At 41.6% G+C, this 19,107-nt stretch overlaps 1 protein-coding gene across 2 annotated transcripts in view; it reads right to left on the minus strand.

Moving 5' to 3' along the window:
* The window catches only part of LOC109283397 (complement factor H), a 55,066-nt gene that overhangs the window by 21,155 nt on the left and 14,804 nt on the right, over nt 1-19,107 (minus strand). The window contains exons 2-8 of one of the 2 annotated variants that reach the window (XM_019488398.2): nt 18,471-18,796; nt 14,895-15,071; nt 11,769-11,957; nt 8,535-8,717; nt 3,861-4,064; nt 1,959-2,138; nt 506-712 (exon numbers count right to left, since the gene is read on the minus strand). In XM_019488398.2, coding sequence (XP_019343943.2) covers nt 506-712; nt 1,959-2,138; nt 3,861-4,064; nt 8,535-8,717; nt 11,769-11,957; nt 14,895-15,071; nt 18,471-18,678 — 1,348 coding nt within the window. In that variant the 5' untranslated portion in view covers nt 18,679-18,796. The remainder of the gene's footprint in view (nt 1-505; nt 713-1,958; nt 2,139-3,860; nt 4,065-8,534; nt 8,718-11,768; nt 11,958-14,894; nt 15,072-18,470; nt 18,797-19,107) is intronic. The other variant, XM_019488400.2, reaches the window with a different exon arrangement.

The following is a 19,107-nucleotide window of genomic DNA, read 5'->3' on the forward strand; positions in this document are numbered from 1 at the left end:
ACCTGGAAAATTGGGGAATTTTTGTTATCAAAGAAAACCAGGATCCCTTCTCATGAGATCCCTACTTTCTAATAAGCCCATAATTGTGGTGATGACATTTTTTCCTCTAGGTATGCAGGTACAGGTACCACTGCCATCATAGGAATGTAGACCATAATCAGTAATGGATTTATCCTCACACCACTTCTTGGAAGTGAGGCAACACTCTTGTCCTGATTTACAGAGGAGTTATTAAGGCCCAGATTTAAGATTCTTGCTCAAGGTCACCCAATATGCTTATGGCAGAGTGAGAAAATAAAATCCAGATCCTCCGAGTCTCAATTGGAAAACTTATTTTGAAACCCAAACCTGCTTTTAAAAAAGCTGAAGACTTTGCCCAATCCACTTTTTTCTAAAGACCCTCAGGAAACAAAGATTTAGCATTTTTGTAATTTAGCCTCTGGTTTTTAATTGCTGACTTCTCTCCTAATTAACTATTGTTAAACATTTTATGCTGTCAAATTACCAATGCATGTTGGAGCAGAGGTCCATATTCCCTTATTACAAGTTATCTCTGATGTTCCACGTAACAAAAAGCCAGCATGACAAGTGAACTTTAATTTAGCACCATTCATGTAAATCACTGCTCCCAACTGCTCCCTTCGTAGAGTCCCATTTTCTACGCTGAGAATCTCTCCATTTTCTATGGGTTGTGGCTGCCGACATGCTTTTTCTGATAGAAAACAAACATTAACAGTGATATAATGAGAATACATACAGAAGCTAAAACTGAAAATGAAACAAATATTAAGCAAAATCTAACTAAGTTTTATTGATTATTAAGGGTTGAAAATACCTTAGAGTCCCCCATACAAATTTGAGAATCCTCCTTTAGGCTGCCGTGCAGTTACCAGGGCTTAGTACATGCTGAAGTTCCTCTTAGACTATGATTTTCTCTTGTCAGAAGCCCCATTCTGCTACAACTTAATTTTACTCAGCAGGTGTATTACATATCTAACACCTATAATAGGAGGCTCATTTCTTAAACACTCATGAGTAAAAGTGTTATTATTTTGCTACAGAAATTCAAAAGCAAGTTTGGAGTACTTTGTTTCCATTAAACCTTCATGCTCATTTTCCAGCACAGTGAAGTAGCATCAGTTCTCTGTAGAATTTCAACACTTGGCAATGAGAAAGCCAAAGTTCAGTCCACACCAAAAAGTACACCATTACTGACATAGTACTAGTGTTTGGAGATAACTATATGATATAAATGTGCTACAGCAGGCACCAAAAGACTTCTTACCCCTAACCTTATTATAACCGAAAGACAGACTTCAGTGTTTTCAGCAAATCTCATAAATAAGGCAATTTTTATTCACATTTCCTACCAATTAAATGCCATTGCATCAGGGTTGAAATATGTTAACTGTTTATCAGTTTCCTTCAGTAATATACCACTCTTTAAGAGAGCCAACAGACATCTGCCACAATAAGGTGGCAGAAACTATTACCACCTTTTGCCACATACTTGGGCATTTGTGGTGCAGCAAATGGGAAAGACATCTGTTGGCTTTCCCTTTTTGCCACCCTAAAAATTGTTAGGGTGGCAAAAATGTGATGTTTATTTGCACCTATAGATCATTTTGTTTTACCCAAATCAGTCACTCTCAACCAAGGTGCCCTGAGGTGCTGTAAGATGTTATTAAGGGTACCATGGGGTATCATGTAATATTAGCACTATGCAAACACATACACTTGATTCAGAAGACAAACACTGAGATTTCTATTAGGAATTCATAGTGTCAGAAACATTCTGACTTGTTATAGTTTTTCTGAAGTCCTTGGAACAGAAGAATTTCTCTATTATTTTTCCCTAGTCAAAAAATGAGTGAAAGCTAAGAGCAGGAGTTTATAAAAGGGTGCTTTGCATCTAATAAAGGGTGCCTTGAGTCTTAAAAAGGTTGTGAACCACTGACCTAAACATAGAGGCAGGGCTGTCCACCTTCCCAGGTTACACGTCACTGTTCTGGATCCAGTCATTGTATAAAACATTCTGCATTTGTATTCTACTGAAGAGCCTGATGAATACGCTATTAGTCGGTCAGAAATGAGGTCTCCATTTTGAACAGAAGGTGGAGGACCACAGCTGAATGTATCTAAAATAAACACAGGACACAGAAAACAAAATCACTATATTACGATATTAATTTCTTACAGCGCATGTGCTGGTAACATCATTTCCTGCTCTGACAACATTTAAAAAAAATTGAGGTTTAACTAGAGTACAAGATCAAATTTTCTCTTTAACATTTAATCATGTCTCGTATTTTTGTTTTCTTTCAGGTCTTTCCTACTTCCTAGTTCCAGACAGATAACTTTCCAACTGGAAGGAGAGGTAGTAAGCATCAGTACAGGAATTATTCTACATTGGAAGTCTTATTTGGGGTCCATTCTTTAGGAAGCCTCAGTCTTGTTTATGCACCACAATTAGAATATTGTCATGTACTGTTGATGAAACAGATGAACCCTTGCCTGCAAAATCTAGAGCAATCTGATTGTTGTCACGATAAGGCCAAAGGGAAACAAAAATACTCAGTGGTGACCTATCTCTGTCCGCATTGAATTTAATAGAGTTGTGTCATGGTCTACAGTGGGAACAGAATTAGGCCAACACTGAGTGATTTTGTAAACCACAATCCTTACTGTTTCTGGGGATAAGACTTGAAAAAACATCTCTGAAGACTGATGCAGATTATTCATTCTGTGGGGACTGACATCTCTGTCTTGTTTTTGAGAGCACCAGTGGGCATGAGCAGCTCTCCAAATTGTTACTCACCTAGCACTAAAACCTGCTAAAACTAAAAAATGTAATGTGGACCAAACTAAGGGACAATCCAACTTGACCAGACCTGTCTTTCATTTGGGGTCTTCCTTGCATAGTAAGCCTCATATTTGGGCATTGCCATGTGAAGGAGCATATCCTGAGGCCACTTAACTTCTTGTCACTCTAATATCTAGTCCTCATGCGAGAGGCCACATTCTTTACCCCTAGGACAGTCATTTTGAATTACTGCAGCTTTGCAGATTAGTCTTTAAAGGATCATAGGAGCACCCCAAGTGTGACATAGGAACTTTTGATGGACAATCCCAGAGTTAAAGAAGAATGGCTGTATGCAGCTCTACCTGATTCTCAGTGGGTGGTGGGTACCCTCTGACACTTCTTCTGTTAGCATAGTATGGAGAACCCTTTAAATTGCTTTAATTTATACCAGGAGTATTTATTTCCCCTCCCCCATCTTTCCATTTAGGACTCATAGCATGGGAAGATAGAAAGGTGCCTTCATGCCTTTTGATCTCTTCAGCTACCCTGAAAATACTGCCAAGGTTTTGTGAAAGAACTTGTGGAAAAATCAAAAGACATTTTACTTTCTGGTACCATTTATCCACTTATCAAGTCTGTAGTTACCATAAATGAGTAAGTAGTGCCTCTCCTCAGCAAGGTTCACAAATCCACATGTTGGAGCCTTGTGTGTACAAGCAGAGCTTATAAATCCACAAAGCTGTCCGACTGAATTGCTGCATTTAAAGTTTAATTTTCTTCAAATATGAAGTGCTGTTTTTCCAGGTTTTCAAATAAACCAATTTAGGTATCAATGCTACTAGCTAATTCAATCTATTATATCACTGTATTCTGTGAATGAATAATATTATCTTAAGGCAATTTACTTTAGGTATCCACTATAACCTTTTGATATTTATATTTTTGTAAGTACAATAAATTTCAGGCCTATGAGGACATATCTACTGTTTGAAGTTTGCCCATTCCTACCAGTTCAAAATGTCTCCAAGGAACAATACTTCAAGAAAGGAACAGCTACCTTTATCACACTGAGGATACACGATGTTGCCTGAATTGCACTGCACAGTAAAATCTGGAAGGGATAACCCATCCTGAAGTGTGTATCCTGACTGGCACTTAAACTCAATAAAGTCATCATGTTTAACATATCGTTTTCCCTTTGATCGCTCATTCAGCTCAATTCCATGATTTTGCATTTCTTCCATGCTGATAATACATGGCTCTAAAATGAGAAAGCAAGAATGTAACAGTGGCTTCATAATAGGATGGTGCAAAATACAGTGTAATAAAAATACCACAGGAAAAATGATCAAACTCAAATGTTGTAGCTGTGTAATTAAGGATATACCATATACGAAAGTAAAGGTCTGAAGGAGATTAGGAAATGCTTATAATTAAACATGAGGGAAAAGACTATCAGTTTTAAAAAAACCCAATAGACAATAATGTAAAATATTCAAGGGTTGGGCTAGAAAACTATATGAATAGTCTTTCTGTTTGTGATGGTGTGATGGGTCCTAAGTATTAAGGTTCCTCAATGAAGGATAGCTAAAGGAACCTGAGAAGAACCTTGAACTAGTACCTATTCCAATTCTTATTTAAGGGAAATACTGCCCTATGTAGAGGCCTTCACACTTGAGTCCTATTTTAAGAGACTAACTGGGAAAGAAGAAATGAAGAATGACGTGGAGACCACTGAATATGGGACAAATCTCAGAATCATAGTGAAGTTGGGCAGAAAGAGACCCCCAAAGGTCATCTATTCCAGCCCCCTGCTGGAGGCAGGATCATCCCTACTGAAAGCATCCTATACATCTACAAACTCTTCGTAAAATTAGTGTCAACCCTGATAAAACAGAAAACATAACACCCTAACCTGACACAGGTAAAACAGGGGAACCATTGCAACCAATGCTCTGGTTTTATAAAAAGCTTGTTATTATATCCTGAAGAGATCCCAGGTAGAGGGCCACACACCTTGATACAGAGGAAGGTAAAAATCCCCAGTACATACCAGTTTGACCACAGGGCGAAATTTCTCCTTGACCCCAAGTATGGCAATTGGTCTGGCCCTGAGCAGAGAGGGAAGACCCTCTATCCCGGTACCTAGGGCTGGATCTTCCAGCAGAGGCACTGGCATGTTCCAGTCAAAATTCCCAGCCTTGGCTGCAGCCAATACCCATAGCTCTGAGAAAAGCTGAAAAACACCCTGACACATGTACCACAGGGGGTGAGGGGGCAACAAGCAAAGCCCAGAAGCATGGAAAAACCCATAGCAGAACATAGGCATAGCTATGCCTATATCATCCCTGACCAGTGTCTGTCCAGCCTCTTTTTGAACACGTACAGTGATGGAGAGTCCACAATCTCCTCAGACAGACTATTCCACAGCCTCACTGTTCTAATAGTAAAGTTTTTCCTCGTATACAATCTGAACCTACTCTGTTAAAATTCAAGTCTTTGTCCTACTCTTTGAAGCAAGAGAGAAAAGGTGTTTTTCTCCTTTATGGAATCCCTTCAAGTTTTTGGCAACTGCTATCATGTCTCCTCTTAAGAACTATTTTCTCAAGCTGAACATGCCTAGCTCCTTCAGCCTTTCCTCATTTGACTTGCTTGCGAAGTCTATTGTCTTTGTCACCTGCCTCTGGACCTTCTCAAAATGTCTCTATGTCCTTTTAAAATGTGGAGCCCAAAACTGCACACAGTACTCTAGATGAGTAGAGAGACACTATCACATCCCTCATTTTGCACCCGATGCTCCTATTGATGCATTGAAAAACTGCATTTGCCTTTTGTGAAGATGCATCACACTGCATATTGAGTGTGTGACCTACCAAAACTCTCAGATCCTTTTCCATAGTGCTGACATCCAACCAGATAGCACCCATTTTGTATTTGTGTTTTTTATTCTTCTTTCCAAGGTGTAGTACCTTGCATTCGTCCACACTGAATTTCATCTTGTTAACTTCAGTCCAGCTTTCCAATCTGTTGAGTTCTTTCACTCCCAAATTCCTTCTTCAAAATCCTTCCCAATTTTGTGTCATCTACTCAAGAAGCTTTCTATGCCAGCATCCTAATAATTAATATTTATGTTGAACAGCACTAGGCCCAGGCCAGACCCCTGTAGGACTTCAGTTGAAACCTCCTGCTATTCTGACATGGATCCATTAAACATTACTCTTTGCTTGCAGCTATTGAGCCAGTTTTCTGTCCCTTTTTTAATCCTTTTGACTAGCCACAATTCTCCAATTTGTTTATAAGAAGGTCATGTGGAACCTTCTCAAAAGCCTTGCTGAAATCCAGATACACTATATCCACAGCATTCCCTTCAACCACCCAAATTGTTACTTTGTTTGACAAAATTTATTCTTAGTAAATCCATCCTGGGTGCTTTTGATGAGCTTTTCATTCTCCAGATGCTTGCAAATTACTTTCCTTAGGATATGCTCCAGTAACTTCTTGGGTATTGAGGTGAGGCTAACCAGTCTATAGCTCCCCTGGTCTTCCTTTTTTTTTGCCTTTTTTAAAGTGGGGCACTACACTGGACCTTTTCCAGTCCTTTGGCACCTGACCTGTCTCCCACAACTTCATGATGATCATCGCCAAGGGCTCCAAGATCTCCTCTGCCAGTTCCTTCAGTACTCTGGGATGAAGTTTATCTGGTCCTACTGATTTGAATTCATTCAGGGGCATCAAAAGATCTCCAACCACCTCTTTTGTTATCTCATTCCTCAGCTTGCCCCATTCCTTATCCAAATATTATTAGATACCTAGTTAGAGTTTAATTGTTTTGTGAAGACTGAGGCAAAGTAGCTGTTGAGGAGTTCCACCTTTGCATCTTATTTTAAGAGTTCTTCCTGCCAAGTTAATTCTGGACCCACAGCTTCCCTGGTCCCTCTTTTCTGGACAGCATGTTTATAGAACCTTTTCTTGTTGTCTTTAACCTCCCTCACTACATCCAGCTTGTTCTTTATCTTTGCTTTCCTGATTTTGTCCCTGAAGGTTCTTACTATTTCCTGGTATGCTTCCTTGGTGACCTGGCCATTCTTCCATTGCCTATATGCTTTCCTTTTGCATTTGAGCCATCATAGAAACTCCCTGTGCAACCACATTGATCTCTTGCCACTCTCCCTGTGCTTCCACCATGTTGGAAGCCTGTCCCTGAAGAAGGGTGTTTGTACCCGAAAGCTTGAAAAGAAGAAATTTTTTCAACTATTCAAGTTGATTTACTCAAATAACCTTGTCTACCATATTGAGCCACTTTATTTTTGAGCTTCCAATACTGTGCCCATTAGAAGCTCCCAGTCCTCCTGACTTTATTCTTAATTCTGTCTTCCCATGGCACTGTTAGGGTGACAATAATGTGGATTTTTGGGCAGCACTGGATCTGCAGCTGAATAAAGGTCTTTATTCTGTGTTTCAGCAGAGCTGCTGGTCACAAGGCAGAATGCTTTAAAAATAACCTTACAAATGCTTAGGCAAGCAGTTTTCTATGCAAAGTCATAGTGTTAGAGCTCATTGCATAATGAGAACAAGACGTAGCCCACCAGCTATTGTCAGGAGACAAAGCGGAAGCAAGCCCTTGGAGATGAAGAAGGAGTCAGCAAGAAACCAGAAAAACTAGTGATTAACTGAGAATACCCAAGTTCATGGCCTTATGCATGTGCTCTTAGCAGAGAGACAAGTAAATGAAGGAAATGCATAGGCAATTCCATGCTAATGAAGTAAACAGTAAACAGAGGCAGAGCTTGAGATGGGAGGAGAAATGGGCGGAACCCGAGGAGGGACAAAGGTGGAGTGAATGTTAATGAACCTAACCTGAAGTGTATAGATGTGAAAAGAACTATTGTTTGTGGCTGCTCCCCGTGTTCATAGACTGGGTGTCTGCGCGGGAACTCACCCGAATCTGTCTCCATTCTGAATAAAGCTGTTGCAAGCAATGTGTGCTTGTGTCTGCTCCCTGCTTGCTCTGGCTAATTAGTAACAGGCTCCATGAGCAACTGGATCATCCTCTCCCTAGTTGCTGGGTGCCACATGGATTCGGGGTCTAACAGGCACCATTTCTATTAACTCCTTGAGTCAGATGAAATCTGCTGTTTTGCATCCAAACTGGGCTGATCTCATGCTTTCCCTGTGTCAGGATCTGGAATTCTATCATATTTAGGGTGACCATACGTCCCAGTTTGGCTGGGACAGTTCTGCATTCTGTAGGCCTTTCTCAGCCAGTTGTTCAAATGTCTTGGGCCAGAGGCCAGTGGGAAGGCGGTCTGGTGCACCAGCCAGGAGGGCAGTCAGACAATGCTGTTGCTTTGCAGTAGCAAGACAGTCAGGCTGGACCCAGCACTTGTGGGCAGGGTGGCACCCACTCCTGTTAGATCTCAATTTGATTCCTACTTGATTTCTAAACTTAATTTGAGATGTTATATTAAATGTGAGATTGGATATTCCTTCCAAAAAAAATCTTCCTTTTAAATAAGATAACTCCATTTCTATTTACTTTTTGAATCTTAATTTTTTTACCTCATAAAATAAAACAAATGGTCAAATCTCTAGGAGTTAACTTTTTTTAGCAATATTATGAACAACATAACAGCAGAAGTGGATCTGAAATGTGAAGTGCTTTTGTTTTTCCATCAGATATATTTAGATATAGATATGTCAAAAAAGTTTATTTTGTAGAAAGAATTCTTACCCATACAAAATGGTGGTTTGGTCCAGTCTCCATTGATGCAAAAAATAGTATTTTTCCCTTGCAGTGTATAAAAATGCTGGCATTTGTACTCTACAGAGGATCCTGAAGCATATTGTTTTTTTGAAAAAGTAGTTATATCACCATTAGCAATAACTGGTGGACGACCACATTTCTGTCCTGTCTCTAAACAGAAACAAAGAAACAAAAAAAAAATCAACATTAGATATGCAAGCATGGAACATACTTAAGTCACAAGTTATACTCAGGAGTAAAATGTGAGCATCAACAGCACTGCTTCTATGAATAGAAAGAACTGACAAAATACCATGAAGCTTCACAGGTTGGTTTAGGTTGAAAAATATTTTGTACAGTTAAGATAATATTTTTATTATGTATAAGACTGCCTAAATATATTGGGTAAAGTCCTGACTGCAATACAGACAAAAATCAACATCTTTTGATGCCAGTGGGTGTGTCTACACATGCAACAGATCCAGGATAAGTTTAGTCATGAGTAAACTATTCATGAGTAAATGCTCCTGGGCAGGTGGCTACACGTGGAGGGAAGCGGGAGCAGATTTGCTACTAATGGCAGCAAACTACTCTCACTTCTTGGGGCCCTGCAATGGGCCCCTAATACCACCAAGAGAAGGTCTAGGCTCTGCCTGGATGCTAGTCCAGGGGCTGGCAGGGAGAACCAGGCTAGGAGACAGTTGTCTCCTGGCCAGGGCTGTAGCTTCTAGCTCCACACCCACAGAGCTAAGCAGGAAACAGGCTCCTCACCCCCTGCCAGCAGGGACCTCTTAGCACGAGCTGCATGACAATGAGGCCAGTGCTGGGAGATAAGGCTCTCCCAGCCCCACGCTCCCTGATCATGATGGTGAAGAAGGGGCCAGGAGATAAGGATCTTCCAGCCCCCCACCCCCTGATCATGACCTCGGAGTGAGGAGCTTGGAGCTCCCTGCTGCCAAGGCAAGGGAACATAGTCCGCACCCGGGGTCCAGTGGTGGAGCCCGGCCCAGCAGTAAGCAACTTCCAGGGGCAAGAAGCAATCTCCCAGCTTGTGACCGGCTGATGGGTAGCAGATTTGCTCCTCGTCAGGTGTATATACGAGCACTACTGTGCAGTAAGTGCTAGTGAGTAAACTTTCTACTTGCATTTGCAGGGAGCAAATTCCTCTTGATTAGCAAGGCTTACTATGTAGTAAGCATGTGCATATGTAGATGCACATGCTTACAGCACAGTAAACTATGCTACTTTGCAGTAAAGCATCTCTTGTAGATGCACCCAGTGAATCTACAGTGTCACTCATCCTCCCCTAGGTGAAGATTTTTTTTCACATTTCAGGGCTCTGAAGCTATGGTTACTGTAACAAGTGGGTGTCCTGGGTCTAGTCTAAATGTAGGCCCACCCACTTCTCTTAGGGCCAGCCAGCCACCTCATTGCTTGCCACACCTTGATGTTACTTATTATCTGATGTTAATTGGGGGGGGAGGGGGGAGGCTGCCCATTTATCTACCCTGAGGTTAAGGGCCTATGTATATGACCCTGACCTCTCCTTAACATATCCCAGGCCTTGCAGATATTTCCTCCAGCTAGCTAGCCCTGGGTTCCCTCTTTACATGCATACACACACTGGGCCCCAGGCCCAACACACTGGGCTCCAAGCCCATACACACTCTCGGGGATCCAACCCTACATCTCAGGGCTCCAACCACTTCTGGGCCCCAAGCCTGCACACCTTGGGCCTCCAAGCCTGCCTCTGGGATCAGGGCTCCAAGCCCTGTCCCAAAGCCCTCCCTGGGCATTCACCTTATCCCTGGCCCTGGGAGCTTCCTCAGTAGCTCCCCAAGGCTCAGAGCCCCACCCCCATGGAGCTTCACTCTGGCTCCCTATATGTAGCCTCAGGACTCTGCTGTGAGCCTGGGCACTGCCACAGGTCCCTTTGCCTGACCTGGGCCCTACCACAGTGCTTGCAGTGAGTCTGGGCTCCCCCTACCTTGATCTCACCCACTAGGGATGTGGGGATGGGGTTAGAAGGTGCCCCATATTCACCTTTCACCGGGGTGGTATCTGGCCTGGCATTTCTGGAGGACTGTCCTGCCTCAGGCAGTTCCACAAGGCCACCCGTCCCCAGCAGGGTGCAGTTTCCAGTCATGCCCAGGACTATGGGAACTCCTCCTTCCCCATAGCCCCAGACCTTACCTCCAAGATACTGCTCTAAGTGGCAGCCCAGCTGAGTGGTGTTCTCCCCAGATGCTGGGAGCAAACTGCTGCCTCTTTGCAGTTAAGGGCTCAGATCTTATGGAGCACAGCTGGGCCCTGCATCTAATTAGGCAACTCTGCCTAACTGGCATTGAAGGCAGCTGCAGACTGCCTAGCTGCCACTCAGGCCCCCGCTAGTAACAAAGCACCCTGTGCTCTGTTACAGGTACATGTAAGTGTTACATTTAGATAAACCTAACAGAACTAAATGACTGAGTATTAAAGCATTCACAGGGCTTAATTCACCCTAAAAATAGCATGCCTCTTCTAAAATTAGTTCACCTCAGAAATTAACTAACTTTAAACCAGCGTGGATTAACCCAATCTAAAATAGGGTTAGATTAGTCACTTGGGTAAACCTCTGGGCTTTGCTTGCTGTTTTTACTCTTGTCTCCCATTGTACCTCTATGGACCTCCCCCAGAACTGCAGGTCCCCCCCACCCCAACCCTGATCCCATCAGACTCTTCCCTCATTTTACTCACAACAGAGCCTGACTTAGCAGCTTGCTTTGCGTGGGTAATTTCAATGGTTGTTTGCACCCATGTTGTAATCAGCATTCTCGATATTCCATATTATCCATGGGTAAGAAAGGTATTCAGAACCTCACATGACCAAGTCTTGAAAATGTTATTTTTAGAAACATCAACTCATACAACTAGAAGAGACAATTTGGGCCATTGAGACAAATGTTATTGCAGACAGCTATGTAATGAACACTCATCTAAAAATGTTTGCAAGAAGTAAATATTTTGTATTTTCCATAAGAAGATAGTTGCCAGATGTTCAAATCTTTTATTCATGATCACACAGAAACCTTTGTAACATTTCTATCCTACAGAATCTCATGTTTCACTAACCTGCTTTAAGACACATAGAAACTCACTCCTAACTTTATTTTCAATCACTCTTCATGATTTTCCCTTATTTCATCTGAGATGGAGAAATGTCCTGCATTTTATCATACTTACCAGAAACACACAATGGGAAATCTATGTGTCCATCAATACATTGTCTGACAGATGGGCCTGTAAAGTTATAGCCATCAGCACAAGAAAATTCCATAGTTTGGCCACTTAGAATGACTGTTGCATGCCTTCGTCCACTGCTCAGAAACAGATTTTTATCCACAAGGTGTTGTTTTGTGATAGTGCATGGGGCTAAAAGAAAAGAGGAAAAGAAGAAATATATATATATAGAAATAAGAAAGAAATATATACACACATACATTACAAATCATTACATATCAAGGATCCTAAGCTTGATGCGTGCAGTCAAACTATTTATTTTTTTACCATGAAAATAAATTGTGTTATGCAATAGCACTGGTGATCCAGTTATGGCGATTATGCCACAGCTCAAAACAGATGTAAACTAAACTAAATCTTATCATAACTCACTGCATTAGATTTAAGCCCAAATTTGGCTTCCATTCAGTGATTAGGATAAAAGTTTTATTGTTCCTGTTATTAGTTATGTTTATTTTAGTAATGCATTATGACAGATAAAGCAGGGAGTCTCACTGCCAAAGGCATCATAATTGAGATCAGAATTGTAGATTGTCTCTGTCCAGAAGAAAATATGAACAGAAGAAACAGCAAAAGGTAGGAAAAGAACATAACCCACAAGAGGACTGAACAATGCAACAGCAGCAAATATCATGTTATTTCCACAGTGGTCACAACATACGTTTTGTTTTCTTACAGCTGCATCTCAATTTCTAATCTTCAGCAATTAAGAGATGCTGATGGTTGATATGCAAAATGATATTGCTATTAATTGGATAGGTGGAATGGGAGTGACCAAAGAAACTCAGTGAAGCATCCTGCCAACATATTACACTGGATGTTCACACCTTAGAAATACCATGCATGAGATAGCACTAGACTGTATTATATTTCTTCCTTAGCTATTTATGAGAGAGAAAGATCTGGACAATTTGAACTTCTTAAGTGTTATGCCAAGTTGTAGGGCCATATTCTGTCAGATACATGTGTATTCTGTCAGGTACGCACACATTCTGTCCTACACTCACGTATGAATGCATGCAGACTGAAGGCATGAGAAAAACTATTTGATTGGTCACTTCTGACAGCATATCGGGGTAGGCAATATTTGGGCTGGAAGGTCACTTAAGTTTTAGTGATTGGTTGAGGTCTGCACACACATGCACACACACACACATACAGAAACATGCACAAACACACACATGCTTAGTCACACATGTATACATGAAACATGCAGACACAAACATGCACATGCAGGTACATACATGCATGCACAGGCATGTGCTGGGGACTCAGGGTGGGGGAGGGGGTGCATGAGTGCACAGATATACATGCACACATGCACACACAGATACACATATGTGCAGACATACACACACATGAGCTCCCCTCAGCTCTCCCTGCACCCCCTCCCCTGCCCCCAAGTCCCCAGCATATGGCCGAATCATGCAGAAGCCACGCCAGCCACTCTAGCTGCACCCATGTGGTGCAAAGAGGCATGCAGGAACACAGTGTGGCACTAGCCAGGCCCAGCTGCATGCCAGGGACATGGAGTAGGAAGGCGGTGCAGGAAGAAGGGGGCTGGAAGGCACAGGTTATCCAGGCCCAGCCAGGCCAGTGCTGCAATGTGCTTCCCACTTCTCCCTGAACCCCCTCCCTCACCCTGAGTCCCCAGCACATGGCTGGGCCAGGCTGGTGCTGTGCTGTGTTCCCACATGCCACTTTAGTCCATGTGGGCACAGCTGGAGCAACTCGCATGGCTCCTGCCCAATCCTGCCACATATAGAGGACTCGGGGTTGGGCAGGAGTCATGCCATGTTTTGGCAGGAACTATGCCATTTGCTCCAGCTGTGCCCATGTGGCATGGCCTGAAGTGGCACACGAGGACACAGTGCAACACTGCGTTAGTAGTGCCCATGCCCCTATCAGGCCTCGGACCAGCCTGGCAGGGCCCAAATAACCCACAGCTCCTGGCCATCTTACCACCGCACCCCTTCTCCAATGGGGAGAACCATACCTGAACTTCAACTCTTACTGAGGACCACATTTTCTGGTCTGTGAATGGCTTTAGGGTTGGAGCCGTGCTCTAACAGCCTCACTGAGCAGAAGCCTGGCCAGGATCCCAGGACTTGCAGCACACATTAAGGGCTGGGGGGCAGGCAGACTAAGCTGGGCCAGGAAAGGGGGGTAGCTGCCTGGCCACTGGAAGTGGAACTGCTGCTCCTGCTGCAGCCAGCTACAGCATGGGTAAGGGAGAAAGGTGAGAGGTAGTAAAAGCCAGGGCAGTCATAAGCTGGATATAAATCTCGTTCAGAGAAGTAGCCACAGGCTGGATAGAATCATTTGGTGGCCTGGATCCAGCCTGTGGGCCATATTTTGCCCACCCCTGCTGTACATGCATGAAAGAAAACTTGATACATGAAACTTACAGTTGTGACTAAGAGAATTATCCTTCAGGGGTCAACTTAGTGCATTTCTGGGTGCTGCATTTCAAGGAGTATGTGTCTATGTGTGCTTCTTTGACCAAAATCAGAGTTAGTCATGTAGTTTCTTGTTGCAATTTCTAATGCTCTTCAGGCTTCCGCGTTTAAAATTACTATTTCTAACCTGTCCTAAGACCTTCAGTGAGGAAATGTAAGCATAGACTTCTAGAGGTAGGAGACTGATCAGACCAAGATAGGTGGGTTGTGTTCAGGGATTGGAGGAAAGCTATTCCAGGCACAGAGAAAGAAGGTATACAATCCGTTTCCTGCCAACATCTTCCTATAGGAGGAATACATTGACCATATTGCAAGAATTGGAGACAACATGCTATAAAACACAGTAATAGCAATTTAAACTGTCACCAATTTTTCTCGTTTGCTAAATACCTGTGTAAGGTATGCACGTGCTGCTTACACAAGGAACCTGAATGATGAGAAAGCAATCATTTCATTTATATGCCATGCAGGAAAAATAAGTGATTCCTCTTTCTTATGGGACCAGTGGCCTCTAAATAAGTACTGATATCTACATACACTAAATAAATCAATTAAAATCTCAAAGTTAACACCTCTTCCAAATGTATTTAAAAAGGCTTTTTAAAAGTACCCAAACATTTTGGAGGTGCTGTCCAGCTTCTCCCATCACACGTTATCCATTCAGATCCAGCCAATGTGTATCCAACATTGCAGCTGTACTGTACTCTGTCACTTTTCACATATTTTGACTTCTCACTGCTAAGAATTTCACCAAAATCAATCTCAGGTGGTGCTCTGCATACTGGCACTGCATAAAAAAGATGCACGGAGTTGGTTACTAGATGAGTAGACTGGGAGTTTCAGCCCATTTTATCAGCTTTCAGTGCACTATATTGATAACAGCAGTTGTCTAAGATATTGGAGGAAACAACAATTGGAGAGAAGAAAAAAAGTTAAGAAGTTGCATGTAGGAGTCAGTCCATATGCACATGATTTGAAATAGAGTCACACCTGCAGTATCAACTGATGACAGAACCAATTTAGTTTAGCAGGAATAGAATGGACTCCATGAATTAAACTTTTTAGACACAGAAAGAAGTGCAGCTCCCCACTGTAACTCATGGTGCTTTGCAGGAAATGCCATGAGTTACAGTGATCCCCCAGACCAACAGATATTTGCTGTTGGGGCTTCTGGGGTTGGGGGAATCAAGCTTCAGTTTAGAGTGCCCGCAAGTCTGCAACCACCCTCCCCTAGCCCTGTCCCTCCCCCATCCCAGCACTGGCACTGTCTTCAGAATGGGTGGGGGGAAAGGGAGGGGAGGGAGTTCATTCTGGGGGTTGCCCAGACAGAGATGGAGGGTGGGGGAGGTGGATTGGAGTGGGTGGACCGGAAACACCAGCAACACCCTAAAACTTGTCATAAGAGTATGAGAGATGGAGGCACTGCCAGTACTACTATATATAGAGACATGGAATTGATTACTTTGTGTTTAGAGGATCCAAGGAAGAATGCCACAGTACATACTATAGAAGAAGGTGAACCCTCTCCCCACCATCTCTACCCACTTCTTCCCTCTTCTTCCACTCTGATCTGTGCCAATCTGACTTAGGGGCAGAAAAACAAGACCCTCTCACCAGCAATTCTAAACTTAATGAGTACTCTGGAGGAGCACCACTACACCCCAATCAAAAATTCAAGACCTTAGCTCTGTTGAATGCTTGGTATTTTGGAGGAACAGTGGGGCAGAGGAGGGAGCAAAAACCCTAGCATTCCTAAGGGGGAAAAGTCTTTCCCAGACCATATATGCAAGCAACAAAACCCTGAAGCATGAGATTCCCAATTACCCATCCTTCTGCAGGAGTATTACATCTATAGCCTAACATGGGGATTGCAAATACTCCATTCCACATGCTATACTTCTTATTTTTGAACCAAGAATTGTAGAAGATGCTCCCCTTTCCCAAAATTGTTCTCACTATTGCTGCCTTTCCTTGATGCTTGCTTGTAGCTGATCCTTACTAAGCCACTGTTTTAATTTCAGCTAGTTTATACATTTATAATAATTGCAGTACATTAGCGAATACTTAAAACTTTTCCATTTAAATTGAAGTTTTCATCTTATGTAATATAAGCAATGTGCTCCTAACAACTCAGCAGAGCTAGATTCTGTCTAAATTTAAGCTATTTCTTTTTAAAGAATCCCTTCAACTGTGTATGTTTGCAGATGGAAACTTTTCATCATCTTTTCCATACTTTTGAAAACAAAAAATACAATGAAAATCCTGCAACTTAATGCCCACAAGCATTAATAAGCATGAGGGAAAGTTAAACCCAAATGCTAATGAAGAATGCTGAAGTCAGGAAAATATTAACTGAGAAGATTACAAAAGAGATATCCAAAAGCAAAAAAGTTATATATGAATTTCTGTCCCATTATACCATGAATTTAAATGGAAATGCATTTTCAATTTTCTTTACAGACTTTGATAGTCTTAAAATGGCAAATAAAAATCACAGTGAAGTCATCTCTTTTCTCCAATAGGTGTATCCATCCTATCTGTTGCTGCTTTGCTTTGAGGACCTATCCTGCAACAAAAAACCTTGCCCAGTCCCTGTTCATGAAAGGCATTTCACTAAATTTATTCACAGGAATGATAGTTACTTCTGTGTTTAATAGTTTGGCCATTAGCTTCTAAAGAAATCTTTTGCAACTGAGGAAAGAGGGGTCATTACTGAGAGATCTCCAGGTATTTTTTTTTATTTAAACAAAAAATTACAATCGCAAGTATCAGAAGAAATTATTGCATTCTGCGACATCTAGTTAGTATAAAATAATACTCTCCATTTATATAGCTTCTTAGTCACAATGTTATAATTGAAGCTCGAGTAGATTTTTCATTCTAACTGTGTACTGCCATAGTTTCAAGTGAGGTGGAATTTCCATAGGAAGATTTTCAGGGTCTGATGTTTCTTACATTCTACCTCAGTCCAGGAATGCATCTCATTTAGGAAGTATGAAGAAAGTCAATTTTACTAGTTTTCCTTATTCACATAAAAAAAAACCCCCAAATCTATGAATTTAAGATGTGTGATTCCAAAACAAGGACTAACATCTGCTAAATTGGAAAACAGATTAAAAAATGGGATAATAAACAAATCCTAATGACATTTGTTACCTGCTCACCAGGGATTTTTGTCTGTAGTATTACGTGCACCTGAACCATATTTATCTAGAAGAGTCTAGGAAGTGTATCTTCTGTATACTACACTAGAGAGTACAACAATTTGAGAAGCAGAAAACAAGGAAAACAGGACTGCTCCAAATTAACAGAAATGTTCAAATAGAACTGTGACCAAACTCAAATACATTTGAATGATTTGGGCACTTTCCTTTCAGTCCCTTCCAGTCCTTTTTTTTCCTGTAATCCTATCTACTAACATATCACCTACCCATTGTGAAGTTTACTTATGATAATCTGGCAAAAGGTTCATCACATCTAGACACAGAAATTAAAATGCCTACTCATTGTAAGAACCTGTCGCTTCATTGATCATTATTGCTAAGGGACCTCTGCTCATTAAATCTATATATAAGAACTAAATACTGTACCAGAATGAACAAATGAATAAATATTTTAGAAAGTTAAACAAGATAAACATTCTGAATATTACTATAATTAACTGATTGTAGAAAAAATAAGTCTGAGGAAGTGTCATGAATGCAACAGGGCTGTGTATAGAAATACTTGGAAGGCTCACCTGGTTTGCACTCTAAACCCAGCAGTATCTCAAGACATACATTCAAGACTATCAGCAATAGTCCCTACACATTTCTGTATCTTCAATAACTCAGTAAAACCAAGTTCCCCAAATTTCCCCTTCCAAGGTTTCATTCATTCAGTTTTCTTATTTCAACCAATCCTTCTCATTTGACATATCTTTAGGAGTCATTGTTTTGCCCTTGCAAAATGGAAATAGAGATGTCACCTCTTTAATATTGTAGTATTGTGTAATCTCATGTTGCATGTTACAGATTGGCCTCCCACTTTCAACTGTGGACATATACACCCTGGAATCTGTTCTTCCCCAATGTGCTGAAAATAGCTGTTACTGCAATTACAATGGACTTTGGCCTTTTACTTGGCAGTGCTGGGAAATGGCTAACCTAAAGCACTGCTGAATATTGCGATTCTTCTGCTGTCTTACCTTCTCCATTAGCTGAATAAGCCCAGGTGAGATAAATGATGATACATCTCAGCAAAGTCATCTTCAGGTTCCAGGAGGTAAATCCAGCGCCTGTAACAGGTGACACTGAGTTCTCCACTTCTCTAGGTTCTCTTCTCAACAACTGCTTTTTCAGACTGATCTTCCTTTCCCACCTGTAGCTGCAGTTTTTGCTACTGTCTTTCAACATCAAGGTACACAGATAACTTGTGTAAACTCCACAAGAAATTCAGTCCAAGTTATTTTTTTCAGTATTCTCTTTCAGTAAATGGAAAGTTTCCCTTCAATAGGACTGGGGGATTCTTGAACTGAAACAATCCAGTAAATAGATTATTTCAAAAGCACAACTATTGATAGTCTATAGGAGTGAATTTTGGGTCACCCAGATAAAAAGAGTTTGTTTAGTTTATGCTTGGTCCTCACTGAGCTTCCTCAGCATTATGCATTTCTTTTGCAGAATGAACCATTAATTCTCTAAACATAGAGATTCCCAACGACACAGTGACACCCAAGAGCTTCATAGAGGCTTCTAGTGGGTCAGAAAGTATTTGGAGTTTGCTGGCATGGGATAGGAAGGCCATAACCATAAGCAGATCTAGAATTTTGTAAAGGGGAGGGG

The sequence above is a fragment of the Alligator mississippiensis genome, chromosome 5 (genome assembly GCF_030867095.1).
Source record: "Alligator mississippiensis isolate rAllMis1 chromosome 5, rAllMis1, whole genome shotgun sequence".
Classification (NCBI taxonomy): Eukaryota; Metazoa; Chordata; order Crocodylia; family Alligatoridae; genus Alligator; species Alligator mississippiensis.